A 27,187-nucleotide genomic window follows, 5' to 3' on the forward strand; every position below is an offset into this window, starting at 1 on the left:
AAGCTTGGGATTAGGTGCGACCTGTTTCTGGTGCCGTGAATGATTTTATCTGTTTGAAGAGGATGTTTAGGGAGAACACCATCACTACGGGCCAGTCTAAGCTGACATATGTAAGTGGGGATATATGGGGTACATTCTGATTACGTGTTGCGAAAGCCTGTTTGCAGTTGGCTGAATGCTAATTTTTAAATTTTACCCTGAGTCTTGAGTATGTGTGTATCCATCTATAGGTGCACCTTAATACATTTGAATACTCTTGAAAAGCAATGTCCTTCAGTAATGTATTTCAAAAACTGATATTGTACAGATTCATTATACATTGACTGATATATTTCAAGTATTTATTTCCAATTACAATGATTGTGGCTTACAGCTAATAAATAACAAAATTATATTTTTCAGACATTTAGAATATTACACAAGGCCTTTTGAAATGCATACTGTACAGAATATGCATTCAGTACTTGGTTGGGACTCCTTTTGCATTAAATTATTGCATTAATACAACATGACATGCAGCCTGTGACTGCTGAGATTTTAAGGAATCCACATTGCTTTAATAGTGGCCTTCAGCTTGTCTGCATTGTTGACTGTGGTGTCTCTCATCCTCCTCTTGAAAATACTCCGCAGAGTTTCCTGTCCAGGCAAACGCAGTGATACCATGATTTCACCAGGTATTGGTACTTTTAGCAGTGTGGGCAGGCGCCAAGTCCTGCTAGTAAATTAATTTAGCATCTCCACCTCCTCATGAAGTACTCTATCTTAGTAGGTGTCTTTGCTGACTTTGGACATGATAAAACACAGTAACCAGGAAATGGCTCCCTAAATTATCACTGACTGTGGAGACTCCATACTGAACCTCAATCAGCTTGTATTCTGTACCTCTCCACTTTTTCTCCAGACTATTGAACCTTGATTTTCAAGTGAAATGCAACATTAAAAATAAACAAGTAAAAAAAATTTGGACTATTGAGCAACAGTTCAGTCCTTTTTCTCCTTAGGTAAGATGCTTCTGATGTTGTCTGTGGTTCAGGAGAACACAAGGTATGGAACCCATTTCCTGGATACTTTTCTGTGTACTCCTTTTCCTTCCACTCAACTTTCCATTATTATCTTTGGATACAGCACTCTGTGAATGGCCAGCTTGTTTATTGATGTCCTAAAATATATCACTCTGTGTGTGACAAGTGTGACTTTGTTAACTAAATTACTGAAATATTTAATGGAAAACACTTGAAGATCCCTTCCAGTTGTTCTTTAATGTGTAAAACACTTACATTTATACATTTTTTAACACAAGTTTAACTTAATGATGCAACCATTTTTCCTCAATAAGTCTACAGTGAGCATATCTTGTGACTGATCCATTGTTACTGTATGACTGTGAGGAGGGCTGACATGTTCCATCTGTGGATGTACTTCTCCAGAAGATGCTGGAAACAGTGGTCAGGGGTCATTCAGTCGTCCAATAAATAGATGAGTGGGGAGACACATGGGGGTCAGAGATGACGCTCTTTTCTTTGCCTCCTTCGCATCTTCTCCCTCCAATTGTCAGCCTCCCTTTGCTCTGTGTGTGTGTGTGTGTATTGTTGTTGGCCAACAGCAGATCTATGTTATTGATTGACTCCTGTGGCTGCTGGGCTGCCCACTGGAGGAGGGGGCAGAGCTCTAATGAATTCCTGCTCCTTGTGCCCCTTGCGCCAACCCCTACACCCCTTTCTTAATTAACTTTGTGCGTTTCTTGTGTGTTTGTGTGGGTGTGAGTGCAGGTGAGATGGGTGTGTATGTGTCTGTTTCTGCATGTGTGTGAGTGGGTGTATGTGGATGCATGCAAGTATGTTTGTGTCGTTCCTTCCCTGCTCCACTCCTCGCTCTCTGCTCTCCCCTACGTTTTTTTTTTTTTTTGTTTGGCTTTATCTGCCTCCTCTCTTTATTCTTCTTCTTCAGTGCTATATCTTTTTTTCCTATCACCTGATGCGTCTGATAGTTGCATGGGTAAAGACAAATTTATATGGATGTCTCTGAGCTGCACAGCACAGGCTCAGACAGCAGTTTCATTTTCTCTTCTGCTAATTTCTGTTTTGCATGCCCCCTTACCAGACTGGGGATTTTATTCACTTTGCTTATTCCCCTTTGCCGTGAAATTTCAGTGGTCTGTTATGTGACAACCACAGATGTCAGTTTGAGATAGACCAACAAAAAGTATTGCAAAGTATTGCATAATTGTGAAGGTAAAAGAAAATCATGCAGGATTTTTATTTTTTTCACAAACAAAAATCTAAAAAACAATAAATACATTTGTATTCAACATTTTAGTGTCTTTGAAGAACCACATTTTCTACAATTGCGGCCCAAAGTGTTTTGGTGGTATGTCTCTACCAGCTTTACATATCTAGAGCCCTAAATGTTTGTCCTTTTTCTTTGCAAAAAAGCTCAAGTTTGCCACAGATTTTGAGCTGGATTTAAGTCAGAATTCTGCATGGCCTATTCTAACACATTAATAAAACCCTTCCATTGGAGCGCTGGCTGTATGTTTACGATCACTGCCTCTCTGAAAAGTGAACCTCAGTCTGAACGGTTTTGCAGCTTAAAGCAGGTTTGCTTCCAGTATTGCCCAGAATTGCCCTGTCCATCTCCCTATCAACTCTGGGTTGCTTCTTGCCACTCTCCCATAAATGCTGGATTTGTGGAACATATGACTAATACGCTACATAGGTGACTGTGGCTCAGTGGGAAGAGTGGTCGTCTTGCAATATGAAAGTTGTGGGTTCCATTCCAACTTCCCCGTGCTATATGTTGATGTGCCTATTGGTCGGTGTATGGATGTGTCGGTGTTTGTGAGTGTAACTGGGTCAATATGGCTCTAGTGTAAAGCACTTGAGTGGTATGAGTGGAAAAGCGCTATAAGAATTCAGTCCATTTCATAGTTGTCCTTTAGACAGATTCTCCTGCCTCAGCTGTAGATTTAGGCATCTTTCCGAATAACCCAAGGCCTTTAGCTGCTTCTCTAGATAATGCTCTCCTTTCCCAGCCTGTAAGTTCAGGTAAACATCCATATCTTGGGATAATCACAGCTTTGCCATTGTCATTCTATGTGCTTTTATTAATTCTAGAAGCAATTGTTTGAACTGTAACAGAGAAATTGGGGCTGAATACAAATTCATGCCACACTTTTTATTACATTTGTTTTGTGGCTATAACATTATAAATAAAAGAAATATGGGGTATCAATAGGTTTTTAAAGCTGTATGTCTGAATGTCTTAAGCTTTCTGTTGAGAAAAGTCACACATCATCATGCACAGCCTCCCACCTCCTTTAAGGAAAATCTGCATTTGTCCTCAGATGTCTGTATTTGCTTTAGATGTAGACAATCTTTTTGTTCAAAACTGTCGAAATGTCTCTTTTGTAACAGAAAGCATCATTGCATCAGGTAAATATCAATTAGGAGACATTGAAAGTATGTTTTTGTGTGTGTTTACTCCTGTGTGTGTGTTTGGTTAGCTGTCGTCAACAATCTTGGTCTGACAGTCTTGCAGATCTACAGTGAAATATCTTCAGCTGACAGCATCTCCCTGCTTTCAGCGACTCTAATGGCTAAATGCACACATCCAGACACAACAAACACACTATGCCTGTGTCTGCCTTGTTTTCTGTCCCTCACCGTCTTTTTATGATCTCCTTGTTTTTAGTGTTGACTGGTAATGATGAGGTATGTTAGGGAGTCAAGCAGAGAGGGAGATGAATCAGAGCAGTGATGCTTTGGTACTCGCTTCTGAAACCTCTGCATGTAAATGCAGAATTTTTATTTTTATTTTATTTTGCACTTTCCATCATCAGGTCAAACCCTATAAATTGCTAGTGACAACTTTATGAGCACACTGTAAGAGTTTTTGTTGTTTTAACATGCCTTTTTTATCCGCTTTGTCAAGAGTGATGTGATTTTCAGTCTGTGGGGAACCATGTAATCCCTGAAATTAATTATCACCGTTCTCTGGGATGCATCAAACATTATTAAATTTCTTTTTCAGGTCTTTTAAAAACATTTTAAGTCACTGAGTCAGATCTGCATGTTCATCCTTTGTTGTCTATTTTTTTTCTGTTCAGGGGCAGACGTGACCGAACCCAACAGCTCAGACAGTCGAGGAGAACGCCTCGATTTCTTCCTCAAGCAGGAAGAGGCTCTCACCACAGAACCGGGCTTCCTGGGAGCAAACGAATCGGAGGAGGCTGGTGGAGGGGCAGGAGGCGGAGGCATCTCATCCGTAGCCAATCTGAAGGCAGCCCTTATGAGTAAGAACAGCCTGCTGTCGCTGCGGGCTGAGATGATGGGAGATGATAACCCCTTGCTGTATGAATACCTGCCCAAAGGAGGACACTCCCTGTCCTGTAAGTATCTGTTTACAAAAACTGCTCACACTGCTTGTTACACACATCTGAGCCACAGGATTTAACTTAGGGTATCTCGAGATGTCGTCCCCTCAGATGCAACATACAGTGCCTTGCAAAAGCATTCATACCCCTTGAATTTTATTTTACTTCTTATCATATTAACAACATTCAACCATTTTGTTATTGGAATCTTATGTGACACACTAACACAAAGTGGTGCATACTTGTGACATGGAAGGTAAAGGATACACAGTGTTTAAAATATTGTACAAATAAAAACTTGAGAAGGGTGGCATGCATATATATTGAGCCCTCTTTACTCTAATACTCCTTTATAGAATCCAGTGCAAACGATTGATTTCTGAAAACACAGCTGTACTCTGAAGGTTTGTTAGAAAACATTAGAGAACAAACAGCACCATGAAGAACAAGGGACACACCAGAGACAGTTGTAAAAAAGTTTAACCCTCCTGCAGTCCTGTAGGGGTTGCACAGACCCCGTGTGCGCTAGTTTTCCACTGTCTCTTTCGTGGTTTTCCCACACGGCGGGCTGCAGAGAGCCCTCCACATCACATTTCTGACCTCTGCCCTAGATTTTTGGTCCTGCAGGGGTCAGAGCAACCCTGCCTGCAGTTCTTTCTGGTGCTTCCCGTGACATCTGCCTCGCCCTGTAATAACGCTTAGCCAGGACTGGGCTAGTTTATAAAACAAGACTGCATATCAGTGTATAAACACACCACTCCCACAGTGAAACATAGTGGTGGCAGCATCATGCTATGGGGATGCTTTTCTTAGATGGAGACAGGTAAACAGGTCAGAGTCAATAGGAAGATAGACTGAGCCACATACAGGGCATTCATTCTTGCAAGGACGTGGGGCATTTGCACTTATTAGTACAGACCTTAAGATTGAGTGTTTTGTTCCTTTTTAAATGCTGCTTTTTATCTGTAATCTGTGTGTACATGCATGTTTGGGGAGACATACCAGCTTTGTCTGGAATTGTATTTATATTGGCTATATGGTTGGTGCATTTTAGGATTTATTTGTATGATCTTTTCTTGTTAGATGCTCTAGAGAAATTAGCGTTTTATGAGAATTTAATGGACAATAAAGTATCTTGTCTATCCTATCTTATTTTAAGCCTGTTGGAGGCAACTGTAGAGGAGGTTTACCTTCCAGCAGGGCAACAACCCTAAATATACAGTCAGAGCTACAATAAAAATGTTTAGATCAAAGGATATTTGTGGATTTTGTAATGTTCCTTTTTCTTTAATTGCTCCTGTGTAACATGACAAAATATGAAAACAAATTCAAGAGATATGAGACTTTTTCAAGGCATTGTATGTAGCTGTTAGTGTCTCAATAGCACTAAATGTCCATCAGCCAGTTTACTGGGTTAAATCTCAATACCCGCGTGTTTTTTATGTGTATGTGATGCCATGACTACTGAGTAGTGACTAAGTGAGAGAACATTTTGCAAGGCTCTCTCTTGCCGCCAGTTGGTGGGTCTGCCACTGAACTTCACAGAGGCAAAATAAACCCAACAAAAACAAAAATTAAAAAGATAAATTAATCAAGTTACAGTCACTCAGACAGTTATTAGTCCATATAGCTCTACTGATCCACAAAATAAACGTTTGCATTTTCCCAGAAAATCTTTCAAACACAAAATTTGGTCTTTTTTGTTATTTCTATCATTTCTTTTCAACAAATGTGTTTAAAACACATATCTCAACATTAAGAATGTCCATCACTTTTTATATACTTTATTTATTTTTAAGTATTTTAGATATAAAATTTGAACAAAATGTTAGAATCTCTGTATTTAGTGTTGTAACACTACTTCTTGGCAATACATTTCATGCCAATGGAAAGGTTGTTTATTTCCCTTTAAATTGTACATTATCAAGGAAAATGCATTTGTAGGTTGAGTGGCACAGTTCAGTATTTGGTGTGCTGTCATGACAAACCTCCTTGCCAATACCAATCAGCTTGTGGTGGAGGTGATATGATGATGTGGGTTTATCAAAGACTATCACCAGAATCCAGGAGTGGAGAGAATGGAACAGCTGTGGGTTCAGTTAGGGCGTGTGGTTTGTGTCAGAATGACCAACACATCCTTGTTGGCTAACTTGTGACAAATGCTGGTTGAAGAATGGCATAGCATTCCCCAGCATTGGTGACCAGAATGAGGAGGAGATGCCCGGCTGTTGAAGTTTTGTATGGTTCTCCCATGCACAACTCAACTGAGACCCATGTTGGTCAAGTGGATAAAGCTGTGAATTACCAGTATGTATGGTATGTCAAAATGACTACAATCAGAAAATAATGCAAATCACGTTCACAAAAGTGTTTGCAATCTCTACTCCATCTTGCAATAATGCTTCAATAACAGTGGCCAAATTTACTGCCTGTTTTGCCACAGGTATTGTCTGTCTTATTTAATTTTACCTTTTTTTGCTTTCCTATAAATTACTGAAATAGTTTTTTAAAAGTCAAAAGCTGAACAAGCTGCCATTGGTGGAGAGGATTTGGAAAGTTTTTCATGAATGTCGCCCCCATACTCAAATCTGCTGCAAGTCACTGACTGGATGCAATCTGCTGGGTTTCCTTAGATAGAAAAACTTTTTATCCAATTTGAATAAAAAGCTAACTCCGACTGCAGTGTTCAATGGTTAGGATTAATTGGAATGTATGTACCTGACTGTTGTGAAGTGCCTTGAGACAACATGTGTTGTGAATTGGCGCTATATAAATAAAACTGAATTGAATTGAATTGCAGCTCAACCCACAAATGCATCATCCTCACCAACATGGCACCATTTAAAGGGAAATAAACAGGCTTTCCAAAGATCTAAAATCTATTGCTGAAAAGCATTGATGTAAAAAAAAAAATCAACCAAATACAATTTAGCTTTTTTTTTGTGCTTAACTTGTGTTTACATTATATTTGCATTTTATTACCTTTTACACAACTTTCTTCTATTTAAATGTTTTACATTTTCATACTTCATCAGTAATAATGATCAACTTGGTTTCTTGAATTTTTGTTGACTAAACCTTTTCATATTTATTCATGTTAACAATACATTAATAACCTGCAGATATTGTTTGTAATTTCTCTATAAAAAAGGATTTTCTTTACTCCCCCATTTTCTTTGCTACTCACAAAGAATGTTAAACAGTGTGTGTGTGTGTGTGTGTGTGTGTGTGTGTGTGTGTGTGTGTGTGTGTGTGTGTGTGTGTGTGTGTGTGTGTGTGCACTTGTGTGTGGGCAGTGTGAGTGTATATTTACTTGAGTCCAGGTCCGCGTGGGCACCATTTGTGAGCTCAACTTCTGGATTTGTTTCTTTTGCTTTTACTGCCGTGTAATTGGATCTTTTGTCCAGAATTCTGCCTGTTTTCTGTGAGCGGAAGAAAAGCAGAGGAAGGGTACAACTCCGAGCCCAGTCGCATCTATTGAGCTGAGCCCCACTCACCTGCGGTATAAAAGACTGGGCCAAGCCTGAATAGACCTAAACACACACCCGTTGTCGCGCATGCTCGCACGCCTGTGTCACTTCGTATCACCTCTTTTGTGCGATGGTTAAGTGTGTGGGATTGAGATGTTTGGCTCAGAGAGAAGAATCAGACTGTCACAGCACAGACAACCTCAGAAAATACAAGTGGAAGCTTTTGGATATGCTTTAGGACTTTACAGATACAGTCAGCCTTGACTATCTGAATAAAAGATTTGGAGAATTCTGAGAATGTTAATCATTTGTTCCCTGCATGGGAAAGTGTCCTGAATGAGCCCTATATCTGTATTTCAGTTGTCACCAAAGAAACCTCAGGGAGGGTTTTTTGGTTAGCCAAACACTATTTTGTATTCGCTACACAATAGGGGTTGGGGAAATAGGCTTGCTGAGATGGCCAACAGCCTCCCCTCCCACCCCAGGTCTGTCCTTGTGTCTAAATGAGGACAGAGGATAAACAAACACTGTACCTCTGATTACTGGGCGGAGGAGAAGTCTGCCTGCTTTGACAGATCACTGTTCCCACCATCACTCCCTCCCTTTTTCTATCTATCCAGCTCCACTACACCCTCGTCCTGTCAGTGGTCCTATCTTCTCTTCCTTCACCCCCGCCTGTAACAGCCCTGATGTGTATCCCTCTCATACTGTTCCCCTTTTACCTTCCCTCCATACAGTTCTCTTTTTACCTCACCTTCACACTCATTCCTCACACTCTCCTTCCCGTCCTGCATTTCCTTTTTTTATTTGTCTCGCTTCTGGCCTTTTTCCCCTCTTTTTACTTCAGCTGGGGAGCATCAAAGCATGTTGCATTAAAATCCTGGGAAAGTATTGATCTGGGCAGGGTAGAGGTAGAGCAAGGTCACCTGGTCCAATTCAAGAGAGACCAAGGAATTTTAGCAAAAGGCCTTCATACAGAGCTTCTGTTGCTCTTATTTTTGTGTAAAATCACATTTTTCTGTGTTATTTATACATTCAATATGACAAAAACTGTTTGTGATGTTCAGTTTATCTCTTTCTAATCTGAACCAGCCGCCACCTTGTTGACATTACATGGGATTCTGACACAAAGCCCCTTTTGTTTACTATTCTTTGCATGGGACATTGACTAGATCCTCCTTGCATGGGAATGCCAAAAATACAGTAGAACCGGACTGCATGTCAATCAGTCTCTAAAATCCAATTAGGATCATTGGGATTTAGCCCCACTACCCGTCTGTGTGTCAGGCAGTCAATGTCTAACAATGGATTGTGTCGGACCATCCCACTGCACCTGTCCACTCTGCTACTGTGTACAGGCTGCAAAGAACATCCAATTAACTGCAGAGACCATACTGACAATATTGAACTTTTCTTTACAGTGTCAACTCTCATCATTTCACATCAACTTTTTAAAGATTGTCTCAGCATGTGCAATAGTAACCTGTAAAACTGGTACCTTCACAAAATCTTCTGAGTGCATTTTGGTGAATAAGATTTCACATTCTGAATCGCATGTTTCAATCCTCTTTAAATGTGAAAAGACAGGAAGAGCAGTAACTGTTAGTGTTTAGATATCAATAGGAAGAACTGGATTCAGAAAAGTCTTGGATGTTTTTTTAAATGACCTACTGTGTTTTCTTATTTAAACTTTTTAAAAGATCTGATACTTGTCTGTAGTTATTGGAAGTTGGAATTGGTACGAATAATTACTTGAAGCTGCCTCTGAAGTATGAACTCAGACCTGGGAAGGTTTCTCACCAACCCAAGCCTCGAACTCTATTATGGCTTTCCCGCATATAACAATTCTGAAACATTTCAAACACTTCTCACGGCTCATATCTCATTAAATCAATCCCAGTGCTCGGTGTGATGTCACTCCCGTTCTGGATTTCCACTTTCCAGACAAATTCAGCAAAAGCACTTAAAACAATAATAATAATCTAGTATTTCCCTTAAAACCAGTTCAATAGCAAAGGTGGAGAAAAAAGTTATGTCCTTCTTTTACAAAGAAGCCAAAATATGTCAATAAAAATTCCCTGGAGAGAACAAATTTTCATGTAGAGAAAATAGTACCTAACCTCTGGTTCAAGCATTGAAAGAGATTTGGTCCTTCTTTGTGTGATCTAAATTTAATTTAGACTATTAGGACAGCATGTAGATTATTAGCACAGCTTACACTAGCTTTAAGCAACTGGCACCTTATCAAAAATAGTTTGTTGACGTATTTCAACAATGCCTACTTAACACAAAATCAAACATATTACTTTATGTGGGTTGTCCTCATTCTGTTGTTTCAGACCCTAAAGCATTACCCTCCGCGGTCATGTGGAGCTCTTGGCGCTCTGTTGATTACCTGAAGCATTGTCTACTTGAAACATTGGCTACTCTGAATGTTCCTGATATGTCAATTGGTATGTTTAACCAATTCACAGAGTTTTTTCAATGCTGATTTAACCTTAAACTAAAAATCAAGCTGTCTGACCAAAACTCAACATTGAATTAAGTTTTGCCATTTGGGTTGTTTGCTAAGATGCTAGCAAGTAGCAAGACTGTGAATCTTCTGAACTTATCAATACCCCATAATGTGATTTATGTAGTTTCTGTTGTTTTCTACACAAAAATCTACATCTGTCAGGAAACAGTAAGAAATGTTTTTAGTGCTCAGGTAAAAGGAGTAGAAATGTGGTGAGCCAAAAGCACCAACATGACATCAGTTCTTGAGTATAGCACCAATATCTCCAAACTGCACAGTTTTAGTTACTTCACATTAATTTCCAAAACTCTGAAAGAAAATAAACTTTCAGGAGGTCATTGCTAACAAGATGTCATTAAGCCCTTTTTCTACTAACAAACTTATGAAGTTTTAGGTAATTAGCTACTAATAACAGGATATTCAACTTAAGGGAGCTGCTTTTCTAAAGCTTAGAACCGTAAGTCTTGACCCTATTTAAGTGGCAGATGGAGTAAAGGAAACAGGTTCTTTTTAAGGTCAGCTTGCTCCTACAGTCTATAGTCACATGAAATAGTGTATCAGTCATTTTACAGACTAGATGTGTTCTGTTTTTTCTGCGATCTGTTCTTTTTTCTGTTTAGTAAGTCAGTTTGCTGTTATCTCACCTTTTCAGACAGGATTTCTGAAAATTCTGAAATTTGTAAGAAATCTTACAAAATGTCAGTCTTTTTAAAAGAGCCCTCATACATGGTAAGGGTTCTTTGGCTGATTTCATTTTATTTTCTTATGATGTCACACAAGGAAAAAACATTTTTAAGGTGTTGCCTTAACATACATTCACAGCAGTGCCTTTGTTTTACTCAAATAATGGGAATGGACCTATCAACATCATCATCATCTGGGTTTTCCCAAATTGTTTTAAGGCATGCGGAGGAGTGTGTAGAAAGGTTTGGTTTTGAAGAAAGTTATACAGAATGCTCTAAAAAAAAATCATCTTATTATTCTGGCATTTGGCAAATGGAAGTAATTTCAATAATCCTAACTGACCTAAAACAATACGTTTAGTCTTTAATGTTACATGGTGAAATTAATTTTATACATTTGTATACATTATTACTGTCAATTTTATTTAAAAAAAAGGTAAATATTTTTAGTCCACCAGCAAAGGAACAACACAAAACTAAGTAGCTGAGGAAATGGGAAAAAAACCTGAGAAGCTAAGGAAATGGGAAAGAAATGGTAAAGTTTCTTCCCTCCCACCCCAGGTGGGAAAGAAAGATAAAAGGGTGACACAGTGCCTACTATTGTAGCAGACACACATCTGTCAATAAATTTATTCTCCTCCAATTCTTGTATATCTGATACCAGGACAGCAGTCCAATTAAATGGCCTAGTCACTCCATAACCCAAGTTTGACTTAACTCTGCAAAACGCAGAGCAAGCTAACTGAGTTATTCTATAATAACGGTTCTCTGACAGGTGTATGCTGCCAGAACACCATTAGTTAATGAGCTGCTTCGTCTCACCTGTAGCTCATTCTTTTACTCTCCGCCTCCACTTCCTCTTCCACACTCTCAAGGTTTTTCCCTCTGCCTCTGCTGGGGTGGGCGAGAAGGAGAACAGGGATTTTAGCTCTTGTGTGTGTTCTCAGTCAGTAGGAGTGGGGAGTGTCAGGCGTGGTAGGTTAACATTCCAGGAATCACACCTCATGGATGTGTGATTCTGTCCATTGTGCAGAGGAGGGCAATGAATGGTTAACCCACTGCATAAATCTGGAGACATTCCCCCAAACTCAAACAAGCTGTGAAACAACTTGCAACACACGATCTTAGAGTTTCACTTGTTCTGTGAGCTGATGGTGATATTAATGTAGCAGAAAAGTTTCTGTGTAAACTGAAATTTGAAATTCTTTAGCCAGCATGCCTTCACTTGTTGCTGGTAAACATCTTACACGCTCCATGTAGTCATCCTTTGCCCAGCTTGTACAAAAAGTGTTCAACTGAGCTGCAAGATGGCTGCTCTCCAAAACTATTTCCCTCCACGCTACAGAGGATCCTCAAGTCATCTCTCCTTATATGCATTTATCTGCAGCACACAAACACATGCACACGCTTTCCCAAAACACACACATGCTGCCGTCCTCTGTGCATACATGTGGGTGGAAGGAGAAGGAGAGCAGAGGAGCAAAGGAATAAAAAAGAGAGAGAAAGAGAGAAGTCCTAACCCTTTCCCCTTGGCTGGTGGAAAGTGAAACTTTTGAGTTTTTCTTCCTCCCCCTCTCCTTAGTGTTTGATAATGTAGCACTGCCAGCCTCTGTGTGCCCCCCTTCCCACTCTCTCCCGTTGTGTTCTGGTGGCCCAGCTGCTAGCAGGGTTGCAGTTGTACGTGAGTGGGTGGGTGAGACTCGTTTCCTGTGCTCCTCAGGGCTCCGCTCCAACAACTACTCCAGCGCGCTCCGGCCAGGGGCCACGGGGGCCGCTGTTCATAACAAACAGGGCGCTGGTTCCTCTCCTCCACTTCCTCTTCTTCCTCTTCATCTACCACCATCACCACCACCACCACCCCATCTGCCATCATCAACATCAGCATACTGCCCACCCTCTCCGCCCACACCACTGCACCCGTCCGAGCCTCGGCCCCTGGAGGCCCCCGGGTTGCGGGCTGGGGCGACACCGCTGCACTCAGACGGCCTGGACATGGAAGTAGAAGAGGCCCCCGAGGGCACAGAACCCTCCACCTTACCTGAGGTAAGAACACTGAGCCTGGCTCAGATCACTGTGAAGACTGCCCACTGGGTGACACTCCGCCTGATAGATAACTGTTTGCAAACAAGGAGTTTAGCACCCAGGGGGAACCTTCACCCTGCTTCTACACACTCAGGGTGGTTGAGACTAGGCATGGGCCGGTTACTGGTGAGAAGGTCTGTAAAGTATTTTAAAAAATATGCCTTCAAAACTACAACATTGTTTAGTTGTACCATTACTATGGGTAAAAATGAAATTAGATGCCACAGAAAGTGCCAGAGCAATTGGAATATTCTCTCAAATTGATGGAGCTCATAGTAATGTCATACTCCCCATCCCCCATCTGTTACTGCACACTGCCTGAAAGCTGGTGAAAAGAAGGATATTACACTTTTTCTTGGTTACAAGAAACACAAATTCAGCCTTTCAAAAATATTTCAGTTTGCTAAAAACACTCAGTTATTGTGTGGAAACTAAAGGAGCTCCAATTGTCAATTTATTTGAGGTAATTTGTTGCTTTAAAACTACAGTTGGCAAGCTATGCGCAGCCTGTCTGCAAAGTAGCTAACAGCTGGGTGGCTGCTCAAGCAGGGAGCCTGACTAATTAACCAGCTAATATCAGCTAGTTATAGTCACAGTGTTACTCTATAAATAGGATAATGGCAATATTCTCCACAATAAACACCTGAAAATTACTCTTACATTTGTGGGCTCAGACATAAAGATAGGTTGAGGTTTTCCGACATCCAGGGGGAGCTAGGTGTGGAGCTGCACACTGAAAGGAGTCACTTGAGGGAATTCAGGCATCTAATCAGAATGCTCCACTTCTGAGGTTTTCTGGAGATGTCCTACTGGGAGGAGACCTCATGACACACCCAGAACTTGCCGGAGACACCATACTTCTCTTTAGGTCTGGGAAACACTTTGGGATACCTCCAAATGAGTTGGAGAGGAATTTCTCTGTTAAACCTGTACCCCCTGCCATCCAGTCCTAACTTGAAGAAAACAATTATGTATGGATATAGATAAAATTATTACAACTCTCCGTTTGTAACATTGCAGCTTTTCTGTTTATAATAGTGACATAATACTGTGAAACAGTGGCACTTTAAGCTAAGGTTATCATACTTTGAGAATCTCATACCGGCCTATGCCTTCTTGAGAGGAGCCAAAAAATGAGTTGATATGGGATAATTTTTCATCCTGCAACCCCTCTGTATCTCATGCAGCCCTTCTCTGTGCCTCTTTTTTGTTTGAATCTGCTATATTTCCTGCTGCACTGAAGTTAACAAAGCTCTCAGTTTGTTTCAGATCGCTGTCACCCTTTCCTCTAGCCTCCTTTCTAAGGCAGTCTTTTAATATAGCTAGACCTGAGTTTGCCTTGAAGCAAGGAGTCTTTGCATGGTATTAGAGATAATGTAGTTTATAGTGGTTACATCAGAGATGACATCTTTAGTCACAATGGCAGCATGCACCCAGAGATAGCAGATAACGGGCAAAGGTAGTGTGATGAGACCGAGTAGAATCAATACTAGAAGACAAAGAGAGGTTTGGTCTTGTGGCTCAGGAAATTGTTTGTTCTGCTCTGTGTGTGTGTGTGTGTGTGTGCGCGCACACGCACACACGCACACACGCACACACATACACACATGCGTGAGAAGGAGAGTGGGTGAGTGTGTGTGTTTTGTGCCAGTGCGAGTGAGCATTTAGCATTTAGGAGCAGATTTCAGTGGACCTGCCTCCCAACAAGCCTCCCTATCTCTACGGACAAGCCATCTGTTTGCCCAGTGTATGGTGTTCTGTTCTTAGAGAGGAGGAGGAGGATGAGGAAGACTGAAGGAGCTGAGCAAATAGGCGGGGGTGAAGGAATGGCACTGGGATGGAGTGGATAGACGGGGGTAGAGTTTTACTCTGGTGCAGAAGGATGGGATGGGTTTTGGCTGCCCCTTACTGAGACCTCAAAAGGTTTCTCAGGATCAGATAGATGGTTTTAAAGTAGTAGTGTCCAAAGTCAGTCCTTAAGGGCTGTTATCCTGCATGTTTTAGAGCCCTTCTTGGTTCAACATACCTGATTCAAATGGTTCATTACCAGGCCACTGCAGAACTTGATGACATGCAAGGAGGTCATTCAACCCATTCATTCAGGGGCATTGAAGCAAGGATCAAAATCATGCAGGACACTAACTCTTTTCACCCTGATATTAAAGGGATAGTTTTGAATTTTTGATGTGAGATGTAGGTAACCTGCAGTAGTTACCTCTCTTGTTTACTGTAGCGTAAAATATAGATTAGTTGGTCCCGGGACCTAAAGCTAAGGGTTAGCACAAGAGAGCCAAAGACCAAAGTGGATTTTTACTATCTTAAGAGAACTCCAGTCTAAAACAAAAAAAATTTGCGGTTTATGCAAATGAAATATTATGAATATTTAAACTGTTGTCATATTTGCATTTGATCGTTATTTAAACTGAAACTGATTCTTATTTTTCAAAGGTAACGGAGGTAGTATGCCAAAAGTGATCTTCCTATGAGAAATACACCCAGAAACACAGGGTCCTTAAGGGCCCTTAATGATTCCTCAAATGCCTAAATTACTAAAACATTGAGTGTAATGGAGAAAAAATTATGAAAATGGGAGGATGACTGGCGAAAAAGACCCAGAACGTCTCACGTTGGGGCACTAACTGAATCAGCTTAGTAAAATAGCACAATAAAAACAGTAACTTTACAGATAGACATATTTCTGATTCCTAAAATAGTTTTACCCATGGAAGTCCTTACTGTTAGAGAATCAAGCAGATGCAGTGTCCTGTATCATCAAGCACAAACTGCAGTATAACTGTAAGTTTGTTCTCCAATGTCAACTGGGGACCTTCAGTAATGCACACTACAGATGGAACAGTCCAGTGGTTCTGAGTGCCTTTACAACCTCTGAGAGGAAATTATATCCCATTTTAATGAAGCTGACAGATTAAGGAATCTCAAGTTTCAAATTTAGAATCTATGATTAGCACACCTAATCACAAATTTATTGCCAAATAAATATTTCTCAAAAAGAACAGACAAAAAGGTTGGGAACAAACAGTTTTTGGTTAGTCTTTCTCTAAATACCTGTTAGATTCTGGGATCTTATGAGAAAGAACAAAATCCTTCAAGTTGATGCTGAAGACACCCTGACAGCTCATATGCGGTGGCTTCAGTATGAAAAAAAAGTCCCACGAGAGTTTCAGATATATAAATGATGAATGAATTTTAAATCGACTGAAGATGTTGGGCTTGGAAATGCGTGTGCATGCGAATGTGAAAAGTTTTACAGAATTATCCAGTTTATTTATACAGGGCCAGTTCACAACTACTTTAATTTCAAGCCACTTCACAAGACAAATAGATCTAGTTTAGAAGTGGATAATTAAATCCATCCAATCTTAAAGATAGATTCAGTTCTGATGGGGAAAAAGGAGGCATAGCTGTTCTTATTGATTTTTTTTGTTGTTGTTGTAATAAATTTAAATAGACAAACTCCATAAAAAAAGCTACAAGAAGCCTGGTGTATTACATTTATATTTGATTCTTCAATTAATTTTACATAGAGTGCTTGATTATTAAAATGTTTGGTAGCTACAGGGCTACAAAGAACAGAACATGTGAAGACAGAGTAACTGTTTTTAATATAAAAGCAACATAGTCTTGTTGGTGAACACTGTTTTATTGATTTTTACACTGTTCTGCAGGGTAGTTGCTTTGACCAAAAAGGCTTTACCTTTTTTGTTCTCAGTATGTGCTTCACCCAGGAAGGTCATTGGTGGTGCACAACCACCTTCCTGTGTTTTAACTGTAAATAATCCTCTGCTTATACGTAAACAACCACACAATACAAATTTGTCAACCGTTTTAAGGTTTCTAAAACAGCATTTGCATAAACTGATAAGATGTTCCAGGATTTATTCCTCATGTAAAATTTCATGTAAAATATAGGGGCTTTGACATATATCTTTTATCTTTGATATGACTTGTCAAAACTCAGGTTTTGTCAAAGTCCTTCACTGTTTTAGGCAATTTGAAACCAAAACTTTAAAAAAAGGTGTTTTCACTACTTTTTTGGCTGTAGACCTTCTTCAATCAGGGTTTTAAACTTGACCTGAGGATGGCAAGCAAAGCATTGACACTGAAATAGTCTTTTAGCACACTGTCAAAATAAAAGTCAACTTCAGCATCATGTTGTTTCACAATCTGTGAAACATACAGATAATAATAACTGAACTACATGTTTGGCAAGGAAATGTTCAGAATGTTGTAAAAACTGCCAGAAAAATCAAACATTTTTCTAATGATGATTTTTGTAATTGAAAATTTTTTGGAAGCCTGGCTTTTTTCTTTGTCCCTCTCTGACTAGCTGTCAGCTTTAACCTCTAGGACCAACTAATCCAGCTTTATACCATAGAGAGTAATCAACTGCAGGTGACCTTTCATCAAAACTTAATTTTAAAAATCCTGAGCTATACCTTTAATAATATCAATATTTTTCAGCATGAGCACCATTAGACAGGTGCAGTAAGACTGCTGTTTTTGCTGTGTTTGCTTTCTAATTATTATTAACTTGTGTTTGCAATATTATGCATTGTTTTCCTTTTTTTGAGCTTTTCATGTCTTTATATCTGTGTTTTCTGCATGTTAAAAAAAGGTTTGCTTTCACAGCTTGTACTACCTTCCTGTTATCTGCATGCCGATACAACATTCCTTACAGATTGCATAAATGTGTCACATAACGGTATACTTTGTGTTTACAGGAGGGTATAAAGGACAAAGAAGACATGAAAGAATTCAGCACAGGTATAGTTAAAAAGTTAATATATGGACTGTCTCAAAAATATTGGATTTTCATTTTTGTATGTTTTTCTTTTCCTCCTTGTTATTTCAACTCTGGAAGGTGACCAGTCCCATGTCGAGAGGGATCAGATGGGCGAAGGAAGCTGTGCCGGTGGCTCATCAGTGCAGGCATCAGTGTCTGAAGCTGGCACAGGATCTAAAGGGCTGCTCGCGCTGGGTGAGGAGGCTGGATCAGGGGAAAAAGTCCTGCCAGAGCATGGTGGCTTCTCCTCTCAGGGGCTCTCTTGCTCCCTGTGCAAACGGCTGTTCAGCAGCCTGGAGCATCTCAGGGAACACGAGTACCACCACACCCTGTCTCTGATGGCCCTGTCCCTGGACTGGCCAGGCATGCCCAGTCCTCTCCACCAGCCTATCCAGCCTCGCCACCAGTCACAGCCCCAGCCTCCCCTCTTCAGCCAGTCTCTCTACCATCCTGTGGTGGGTGAGCCCGTTCCAGCTCGCTACTTCTGCTCCCACTGCCCCGCCAGCTTCACCCTCAAATCCAATGCGGACCGTCACGAGAAAACCATTCATTACAAGAAGAAGCTGATGCAGTGCGTGTACTGCCTGAAGCACTTTCGGGATCGCACAGATCTGCACCGGCACCTGTCCTCGGTGCACTCCAAAGAGAGAGGGCACACCTGCCCAGCCTGTGCCAAGGCTTTTAGCACCCAAAAGAACTTGGCAACGCACGTTAAAGTGTGCTGCCAGGTGACCTTGGTGCCCGGAGCCATTCTGGGAGGCAGCCCTGGAATGGAAATGTCTCAGGGTGGGCTTACAGACCCGCTGTGGCGGCTAAACCAACACCTGAAAGTTGACAATTACAATGGCAGTATCGACGTGGAAGGCCTGTAGAGCCACTCATACATTGTAGTTAGAATTGTACCTTCACTTGAATTTAAAATTCATGCCAAAAATGCTTTGTGGCATTATGCATTCAAACTGGTAGAATTTCTTACAATCAGAAGTGTGGAGCACTTTTTTACGTCTTATTAATTATTTTGCCATTACTGTTGTGTGACAATAACCCATTTAAACTGACGTCAGTTTGTCAGAAATGCACAATTGCTATGCAAAATGAGTTGAACTAAATACTCATAAACTTTTGACCCATAATTTATGCAATGTTTGACTAGTTTTAGTAAGAACTAATTGAACCCATAACCAGGTGAATAACATTTCACTGCATTGCCGAGCGGAGAGACAGGGGGTGTATTTTCACTTCCTCAACCTTAACCACTCGCCTGGCTCTCTGTCACTAGTCACCACTGTAACTATGCTTTCATCTCCTTTTTAGGCAGAGAGATCTTAATCTTTGTGTCCACCCATGCATTACACGCACAAGACGTTTGAACAGAGCTCATACCTGTCAGGCATTGTGAGTTACACCCCAAACAACTGCACCACCTACAGGAACTTTGCAGCATTGCAGAAACTGAAGAAAATCTGACTTTTGCACCTCAACTAATATTATATAGAATAGAAAAATAGCTTATAAAAATACCAGAATTCTGTGCTAGGTCCAGATGAGATGGACTTACAGACGTTAATCTTTAGCAGTCACTCTGAAGTAATTATATTGAGTCAGAAGCTGTCAGATGAGCACAGATGTGCTGAAGAAGACAAAGCCTGCTAAAACAATAGGCCAGCAGCAGCTCAGATGGGCATTGGTTGGTGTCATTTTCACTCTTTATTCTGGCCACCTTCTTAGACCCAGATCTGTGAGTGCCATAGTGACTGAGCGGGGCAGGACCTGGGCAGTTATCGGTTCTCCATGGTTCCGGCCCCCTCTTAACCTCTTGACCCCCACATCTGAAATGGAAGTGGGGGCCGAGGGGCAGAGGCCTGTTAAACCAAGGGACCTCAGTGATGACACGGCTGCAGAGCGATAATGGCACTGTGGTGTGCTCAGGGCAGAAAATGGGGAATCAAGTGAGACAAGTGGAAAAACGCATATGAATAATAATAAGGGAGGGGGTGAGGGCTGTGTTGTGAGCAGCAGTTGGGCTGAACATAAGCTTGACAATCATTGCTAATGTGAATTCACACCAGTGTCTCCCAAAACATCCTTGTTTTGAGTTTACACCAGGTGTGGAACAAGATATAGCAAAAATCGGTATTAAAAACCTCTGTTTTTCTCAGTAAATGTATTATTATTAGGCTATTGACATGAAATTCCTCTCAGATGTTAACAACCCAGGTAATTCACACAGACAGAGAAGCACAATTAGGTCAAAAGCTTGAGTTAGGTGTCATAAAATTGATGGACAAAATAATTAAGTATGAAAACATGCTAACTGAAAAGTAATGATAACTTAGTATAAAAGTATCTGGAACACATATACTGAGAAAAAGTTGGTGTGTTCAATACATTTTTTCCTGCTGTATTGTCTTGATACAACTCACCCATAAAAGTTTCTTATATACAGTCATACACTGAATAACATACCCATTAAACAGGCATGTACCTGCTTTTATCTTTGCTCCTTATTAAAGCAAAACTTGAGCCCATGGGAGAATTTGTCCCTTTGCTGTTGTAAATGCACAAGGAACTCCCAACTGCCAAATGCTTTATGAAATCCCATCTTCAGGTAGCACATTTTGCAGCTGAAACAGAGTCACAGGTTGATGGAACTCAGGAACTAAATGGGAATTCTGTAGACGTAGTGGTTGTGGTGTTGTATTTCTGAGTTTGCATAGGTGTTGTAAGTACAGAAAGATATGTCCAGATATAGACTCAACAATGTATCTTTGAAACCCATGTACTGTTCAGACCTCTGTACTTTTTTAAAAACTGTAGATTTCATGCTGTGATTAAATTATGGTTGGAAATTGAGATTTTGTTGCAGCTCCTTTTTTTCCATCTGTGTTTTGCCCACATACACAGCCATTCATGAGAGCTAATCTATTTCAGAACCTGAAAACTGTAATCTGTTGTGCAGTTTACTTGTCCTTGCATGCTTTTTCTTCTGCTTTTTTATTTGCCATCAAATGTTTAACGAGAGCTGAAGCCAATGGAGGTAATTACATGCGATGACCCTTCTTTTGTTTGTACAGTGAATATGTACTGTGTGTTGTGCCTTTAAAACCTGTCACTGTACAATACAGTTTCCTCTCTGTGTTGCTGATCTTCTTGTCATTGTCTGTGTTTGCCTTCTTGTCTGTGTTCCCGTTGTCCACACTAGAGACCTTCTAGAGCACCTTAGGCAGACTCAATGTAGTGTCATCTGTTTATAGTATCGCTATGCCTTTATTGCTTTAGTATGGAGGAAGAGCTTGTTTCCAGGGCAACTGTAGCTTTGCCTGAGATTGGGATGACCATGGGAATTGATGTTATATTTCTAACACATGATGCTAATTAAAAGCAATAACTGAAAAGAGAAGTAATGTTTGTTTTTCTTTCTAATCTAATCTTTTTCTCCTTCCTTTTCTTTCTCGCCCTCCTCCTTTCTGTCCTTGCAGTGAATGACTTCACGGTGATCCGTAAAAAGTTCAAGTGCCCCTACTGCAGTTTCTCTGCTATGCACCAGTGCATCCTTAAGAGGCACATGCGCTCCCATACCGGTGAGAGGCCCTACCCATGTGAAATCTGCGGCAAGAAGTTCACCAGACGGGAACACATGAAGAGGCACACGCTGGTGAGTGCCATCTTCCAGCCATTGCCCCCTAGGGGGTGTCCTGTTACGGGTGTACATGAGTTATCGAAAAATGTATTGATTTCAGTTATTCAATTTAAAAACTGAAATTGATATACAGTACTTCAGTGGGTTATTTCTGTTCATTTTGATTATTATGGCTTACATTTATTGAAAATAATACTCACTCAATACTTGGTGGCGGCTATTCTTTCATGAATTACTGTGTCAATGCAACATTGCATGGAGGTGATTAGACTGTGGCTGTACTAAGGTGTTAAGGAAGCCCAGGTTGCTTCACTAGCACCCCTCAGCTTGTCTACATTGATGGCTCTGGTGTCTCTTATCTTTCTCCTGACAATACTCTGTAGATTATTATTAGGTCAAGTCAGTGTGCTGGCTATTAAAGGAATTAGAGTTAGTCATACCATGGTCATTAAATTGGGGTTTGATTCTTTTAGTGGTATGTACAATTGTCAAGTCCTGTTGGGAAATAAAATCAAAATCTCCATTAAGATTGCCAACAGAGGGAACTATGGAGGTCTTTAAAATGTTCTGGTTGATGACTATGCTGACTTTGGACTTGATAAAACACAGTGGACCAACACCAACATGGTCCCCTGATAACTCCCCAATCATCATCACAGACTGTGGACAAATTCACACTGGGCCCAAGAATCTTAGATTCTATGCATCTCCACTCATCCCCCAGACTCTGAAAACCCTTTCTCTTTAGTCCAGAAAAGATGCTTTGGATGTTGTCTCTGATTCAGGAGTTGTTTTACATAAGGAATGTGAAAGTTATAGCCCATGTCATGATTATGTCTCTGCACGGTTGCTCTTCAAGCACTGACTCCAGGTGCAGTCCATGCCTTGTGAATTTCCCCCAAACTTTTTTCTGACACGTTTTTTTACTCTTTTCATTAGGGTGCATCAATGCAAAGTTGAGTGGATGGAAAATGTGTGTCAGTAAAAGGCACATAAGCTACAAGGATAACTGCAGCCTCAAGAGGACTGTGACTCTCACCCTTTCTCTTAAATGGGTTTTTCTTCCCAATTCTCTGAAAACATTTTGCTACCCCAGTTTTTCCTTCCACTTAATGTTCTATGAATGATTGGGTACAGCATTCTGGAAACAGGCAGCTTCTTTAGCAATGACCTTTTGTGGCTTACCCTTCGTGTGGACTTCTTAGACAACTGTCAAGCCATCCACATGATTGTATAGATCATGAAATTGGTTATATGTAATATTCAATTTTTTTTAGCTGTAAGCCATAATAATCAATATTAGCAGAAATACATGCTTTTATATCAATGTGTCATGAATCTATATGATATATATATGACTTTCATTGTTTTGAAATAAAGTACTGAAATTAATAACTTTTTAATAAAATTTTAATTTGTTGGGATGTACTAGTACCCATCATCCAGAGTGTAATATGGAATGGTGTGTCTCCGTCCCACAGGTCCACAGCAAGGACAAGAAGTATGTGTGCAAAGTGTGCAGCCGGGTCTTCATGTCTGCAGCAAGCGTTGGCATCAAACACGGCTCCCGGCGGCATGGGGTTTGCGCTGACTGCTCAGGCCGGGGCATGGCCGCATTGCTTGACCACAACGGGGAGACGGGCGGGGATATCTCCCCCGAGGAGGAGCTGTATCCGGGGGATCGTTTTCACGACGACCAGGCGGAGTGTGATGGTGATGGGGAAGGGGAGGAGGAAATGATGGTGGAAGGGGACGGTGAGATTTTAGGAGAGGGGGAGGAAGAGGCAGGGAAGTGGAAGGACTCAGGGATGGCCGCCGAGGCACATGGAGCATTGGACAATGAGAAGGAGGAGAGTAACTCCTCGGCTCAGGAGGGGGAACAGCACAATGGGAGTGAGAAGGACTTTGCCTGGATCTCGTAGAATAAGTCAGGCCTCCTGTTTGTGGCTTGTCAACCAATCTCTGGAGATCTTCTCTGATCTCTCAGGCAGATTCCTCTGCTCACTTTACCCACTCGCCCCACCCAATGTGGGCAGGCCTTCCTTTGTACGGAGATGCTGTAGGGTGATGCACGACAATGATCGAAACACTCAAATGCACACATACACACACACGTACGCAAACACGCTCACACATACACACACACAAACACACACACACTTTCTCAAGCTTGACCGCCATAGAAGAAGAGTAATCAAGAGATGGCTTGAGTGCAAGGCTTTTTTCCGCTTACCTCCTCCACTTCAGATGCAGTGTTTTTGTGTTTCTTTTTCTTCTTGCGGGTTCAGGCTGGAGTCCAGCTGTTTTCTGCTCTGTCACAACAGGAATCAGGCTGCCAAGGACATGGCCAGTGCTAGACTGCAACTTTGTATGTTTGCCATCACAATCATCGCAGAAACCAAGGATCACAGACAGAGCAAGGGTGAAACAGCCAGGAAGGAGGGCGTCTCAAAGCCAGAGTCCAAATCTACTGCAAAGATCGAGTGTCAGGGTGGGGGACTGCGAAGCCCCAAATGACACATTTTCTTTTTTGAGTCCTACTGCCACAGACTTGCACTTTAATGATTACTGACTCCTATCAAAGTCCTGAACCCGTGGTTTACATTTTTTGATCTGATCTTTACTTACCTGAACAACTCGGTGACCGCACCTACCTTTAAGGATGTACCTTATGTCCTCTCTGACTGTTAGCGCCAGATAGAAACCACTGAATCCTTGTGCAGATTGCTGTTTATAGAGCCTATGCCTTTTCAGTGGGGTCCTTAATCTTTTCTTCTCTTAAGTTCACCACCTGGTTTATATGGATCCATTCCTACAGAAACTGGAGATTTGTATATAAAGATGTAAAAGAAAGGTGAAATGAAGGCTGTGTGAGACAGAGAGAGACAGAGAATGAGCTTTGCTCTTACAAAGTTTAGAGTTTAAATAAAAAGTTTCTTTTCTCAAAGTCAATGTGAGCACAAAGTGGAACTACCTTACACTAACAAACACTCTTTGTCTCTCTCACTTGTCTCTCACACTGAAGTTTTTGATGCTAGGACCTGGGAGCCAAGTCTCTCACACCTTTTTCGTTGCTGTTTTTATTCTATTTTATTTTATGTCCTCCTTATTTAGAGGTGTAAATTCCAGTTTCTCTACACAGAATATGCAGACACTTTTCACGGTTACTCTTTTTTGAGTGCTCCAGTTTCTCCTGCTTCATAAGGTGTAAAGAAAAAGAATCAACGTTGTGCTTGAAATTCAGAGATTTCAGTATTTGTAGAGAGTGTGATATTGATTTGTTATTTATTGAGAACCATTTTTTCCTTTCTGTGTGGGTGGATGTGTGATGGCTGTGCGTTTGAATGAGGGTCTGGCGTCTAGAAAGAGTCTACACTGATTTTTAAGATTATTTCTGAGTTTTTTGGCAAAAGTTGTTGACAATTCAAGTGAAGCCTATGCCTTGTCTTAATATTATGAATATCAGAACTATGATTATTGTTGTGATGTTACTATTATTAATTATTCTTATTAAGTGCTGGATGCTAAGCTTTACCGTGTGTGTTTCTTTTATTTGATATTTTATAACTTGTATAAAAAGAAAGCTTTTATACTTTGCCTTGTTGTGGACAGCAAGCCATGGGGCTTTTTATCAACTTTTTATTGTGCCGGTTTACGATTTTTTTTTTGTCATATTTGCTTTTTTTTAACTACTGAAGGGGAAAAAACACATTCACTGTCCTGCTCCTCTGTTAGGTATTGATTGAAACATTTATTCAGCTTATGCTTTTTGCATCACTAATGTACACTAAATGATTAAAATGGAACCAAAAAAAAGAAAAAAAAAACAACAATCTAGTACTTTTGTATACATGAAGTGCTTTTGTTTTGCAGTCCGTGTTTTAACGTGTGCTTTTTGCCTTTATTGTCGTGGTAAACAGTTTCGTTGTTGGGTTGTTTTTATTTTATTTTTTTATTTTTTTCCACGAGCTTGTCACTATTCATTGCAATTGCATTAAAGAATTGCACATGTTTTTTATTTTAATTCTTAAAAATGAAGGGCTGTGTGAGAGGACCAGCTAGGTTTAGAAGACTGCATCCTTAAAAGCAAGCAGATTAGAGTTTTATTTCTATTTTTTCACAGTTAAAATGACACACAGTAAGGCAGTTTGCAGACTAAACACACATCTCTGATGTGAGTGTGTTGAGTCTGCAGTCTGGATTTGATTCTTCAAAAAAATGGACAGAAAGTACAGCTGTAACATGTTGTGGGAAACATGTTGCCTGTGATGGCTGCACACATTAGGCTCCCTGGTGCAGGTGCCATTGACTGTACTTCTCATCAAACCTCCGAACAACTTGTGATGCTTTCTTCATTTCTAGCAGCTTTGTTTTTCATTGTGTTTTTGACCCATTTATCAAACTGTTCTTTTTTTCTGGGTTTAAAAAAGACAATGGGGTAGAAATTTTGATGAATGTTAGTAATGGGTGTGGAAGGAGCCCATGATCAGTGACAAATCCCGGTCCTGTGGTGCTGTTATGGCCAATGAGAGACATCTGGATGTATGTTTGATCCCTCCCCGGATCCCACCCCACACTTTACTCTCTTCTTACGACCTGTGCTGTATGTTCTCTTCCTCATTCCGGGTTGTACTTCAGGAAAATGTCCGCCATCGACCCCTCAATATGTGCCTCAATGACATTTTTTTTCACCTGCGTGCTTGCGAGATGAGATGAATATTCGTATCTCTGGATAGATGTTTTTTTTTTTTTCTCCTAACAAGACAAATCATAACTGGGCATATATATCCTTCCTCTTTTCCATGACCTTTTGTGCCCTGATTCTGTGGTCTTAATGTGCATGCCTGTTTTTATTTTTGTTATACCAAAGCGACATCTTCGGCATCTGCGCACGGCGGTCTCATTCCACTCAATGCAAAACTGGAACTGTTTGCTCTTTTTGCAAATGAATATGGGTATTCTTTGACATGTACAAACTGCAATCCTCATTCAGCCTGTATAGCTTGACTCACACATGAAAATCATGAAGCCATAGATATGGGTATATCTATATACTATATTTCAAAAAAATTGCCGCTTTTTACTTTAGATTTTGTTCTTCTACCAAGAGTGATGTGTGTATACCTTCATATATATGAATTTATATTACTATTATATATTATTTATTTACTCTTTCAAGTTTCAAAGGTTCTTTCATTTGTAAAGGGTTGCACTTGAAGCTTGAGGTTTGTTTATTTTTGTTGGGAATATTTGTTCAATATGATACTGACTTTATAATGATTATTATCATAACCCTGTGTTTGTAACAAAATGTGGTAAATAATCCGAAAAAAAAAAAAGAAAAACTGTTCTGCTTTTACACCTGTTTAGTTTTTTGGGCAGATTTAAGTGCTCTTGTGCTGATATTTTTTTGATTGATAGTACTGGTCACAGAACATTTTTACGGTCAACCATAAGCCTTCTGTTTTGATGTTGGGTCGAGCCTGCGAGTCGTCCAAGCCTCTTTCTAACTTCATGTTTAGTGGAAGAATTAGCTTAATTATTATTATTTGCAAAATCCAATCAGTCTCAATAAATTTTGAAATTGCTGCTGTAGAGATGTGATCAGTGTGTACTGTCTT

The 27,187-nt window shown here is 40.4% G+C and overlaps 1 protein-coding gene across 4 annotated transcripts in view; it reads left to right on the forward strand.

Moving 5' to 3' along the window:
* zbtb46 (zinc finger and BTB domain containing 46) overlaps positions 1 to 27,170 on the forward strand; it is a 97,556-nt gene extending 70,386 nt beyond the window's left edge. For 2 of the 4 annotated variants that reach the window (XM_047345622.1, XM_047345547.1), the window contains 4 exons: positions 4,106 to 4,387; positions 12,761 to 13,083; positions 17,865 to 17,907; positions 17,996 to 20,779. In XM_047345622.1, coding sequence (XP_047201578.1) covers positions 4,106 to 4,387; positions 12,761 to 13,083; positions 17,865 to 17,907; positions 17,996 to 18,798 — 1,451 coding nt within the window. In that variant the 3' untranslated portion in view covers positions 18,799 to 20,779. Of the gene's footprint in view, positions 1 to 4,105; positions 4,388 to 12,760; positions 13,084 to 17,864; positions 17,908 to 17,995; positions 20,780 to 21,405; positions 21,582 to 23,047 lie in introns of those variants that run through there. The other 2 variants (XM_047345768.1, XM_047345686.1) reach the window with 2 other exon arrangements.
* Positions 27,171 to 27,187: the final 17 nt, after the last annotated feature.

This window comes from Girardinichthys multiradiatus, chromosome 1 (genome assembly GCF_021462225.1).
Source record: "Girardinichthys multiradiatus isolate DD_20200921_A chromosome 1, DD_fGirMul_XY1, whole genome shotgun sequence".
In the NCBI taxonomy this organism is placed as follows: domain Eukaryota; kingdom Metazoa; phylum Chordata; class Actinopteri; order Cyprinodontiformes; family Goodeidae; genus Girardinichthys; species Girardinichthys multiradiatus.